The following is a 1,657-nucleotide window of genomic DNA, read 5'->3' as shown; positions in this document are numbered from 1 at the left end:
TTAGCTGTAGAGGGCAGTGTCACTGGCCCTCATATGTGGGATCCGAACCGGGGCCCTCTGGCATCCCAAGCCAGTTCTTAACCATTGCGCCACTCGCCCGGCCCGGGAAGCCCTTCTTGACCTCGGAAATCCGGAGCCGCGCCTCCGTGCGCCCACAGCACGCCAGACCAGCCTTTGTAGAAGTTGCCTATTGATTTCTATGTGGCCGGCCACAGTGTCCTCCCCTGAGCCCAGGGACTTTCAATCCTAAACTCCCGATTTTGCCTGCACAGTAAGTGCTCAAAAACATTTTGAATGAATGATGAAATGAACTGGCAAATTAAAGATGCCACAAAGAATGTTAGCTGGTAATTTTTGAAGTCAGGAACTTTGTCTTTTTTCAAGATTATTTGGCTCTTTTGGGTCCCCTGCATTTCCATGTGAATTTTAGAAATGGCTTGTCAATCTCTGGAAAAAAGACGCTAGCTGGGATTTTGATAAGGATTGGTTGAATCTGTAGATCAATTTGGGGAGTATTGCCATCTTACCAATATTATGGCTTCCAATCATGAGCATGGGATGTTTTTTCATTTATTAGGTCTTCTTTAAATTTTTTTTTTTTAAAGATTTTATTGGGGAATTGGAGGAGGGGAACAATGTTGGGGAATTGGGGAAGGGGACCAGCCAAGTTGTTGGTCTTCAATCTTCGTTGTGGAGGGCGCCAGTCTCCATCTGGCTGCCCATCGGCAGCTCGTGGCCTTTAAGCTCAAGGTGCCGAGTTCAGTCTTAGTTGTGAGTGGGCATAGCCACCATCCCATGCGGGAGTTGAACCGGCAGCCTTGTTGTTAAGAGCGCACGCTCTGTCCACTGAGCCATCCGGGAGACAGCTCAGCTCAAAGAGCTGAGTTCAGTTGCAAGTGGGCGTAGCCCACCATCGAACAGGCAATCTTGTTGTTACACCAGCTGAGCCATCCTGCCATCTGTTGGCAGCTCAGTGACAGCTCAGCTCGGGCACAGTGTCACTGGCCCATGTGGGAATCAAACCAGCGGCCCTGTTGTTCAGAACTCGCGTTCTTAAGCCAACTCTTAAACAACTCTCTTAATTTTTTTAAAATAGTGTTTTGTAGTTTATAGAGTGAGTCATGCATTTTTGTTAAGTTTATTTCTAAGTATTTTTTTATATACTTATAAAAATAGAACTGTTTTCTTAATATTTTTGGATTTTTCATTGTTAATGTATAGAAATACAATTGATTATTGAATATTGATCTTGAATCCTGAAACCTTACTGAACTTGTTGTTATAATAGGTGTGTGTGTGTGTGTTCCTTACAATTTTTTTTTTTAAGATTTTATTGGGGAACTGGGGGAGGGGAATAGCCAAGTTGCTGTCCTTTTGTTCTTTAGTTTAGTTGTGGAGGACGTCGCTTTACTGGCGCATGTTGGTATTATCATTGCGCTCTTAGCGGCTGAGGCAGATCGGTCGCCAGCCACTGGACGGCCGCTCACAACAGCTCATGGCAGTTCATGCCAGCTGCCAGCCGTTCACGCTGGCTGCCAGCCACTCACAGTAGCTCACGGCAGCCCACTGCAGCCTACACCGTCGCCGGCAACTCACGGCAGCCCAGCTCCAGGTCGAGCTGTTGTTCACCATCTTAGCTGTAGAGGGCGCAGTGTCA

General features: G+C 46.8%; 1 protein-coding gene across 1 annotated transcript in view; it reads right to left on the bottom strand.

Annotated features, from left to right (window-relative positions):
- HSP90AA1 (heat shock protein 90 alpha family class A member 1) overlaps nt 1-1,657 on the bottom strand; it is a 13,687-nt gene that overhangs the window by 1,712 nt on the left and 10,318 nt on the right. Inside the window, exon 9 of the mRNA XM_019639212.1 lies at nt 169-224. Within this exon, the coding sequence (XP_019494757.1) occupies nt 169-224 (56 nt within the window). The remainder of the gene's footprint in view (nt 1-168; nt 225-1,657) is intronic.

This window comes from Hipposideros armiger, unplaced genomic scaffold (genome assembly GCF_001890085.2).
Source record: "Hipposideros armiger isolate ML-2016 unplaced genomic scaffold, ASM189008v1 scaffold_43, whole genome shotgun sequence".
In the NCBI taxonomy this organism is placed as follows: domain Eukaryota; kingdom Metazoa; phylum Chordata; class Mammalia; order Chiroptera; family Hipposideridae; genus Hipposideros; species Hipposideros armiger.
The sequence above is the reverse complement of the archived record's forward strand: the minus strand, read 5'-3'. Positions and strand labels throughout refer to the sequence as shown.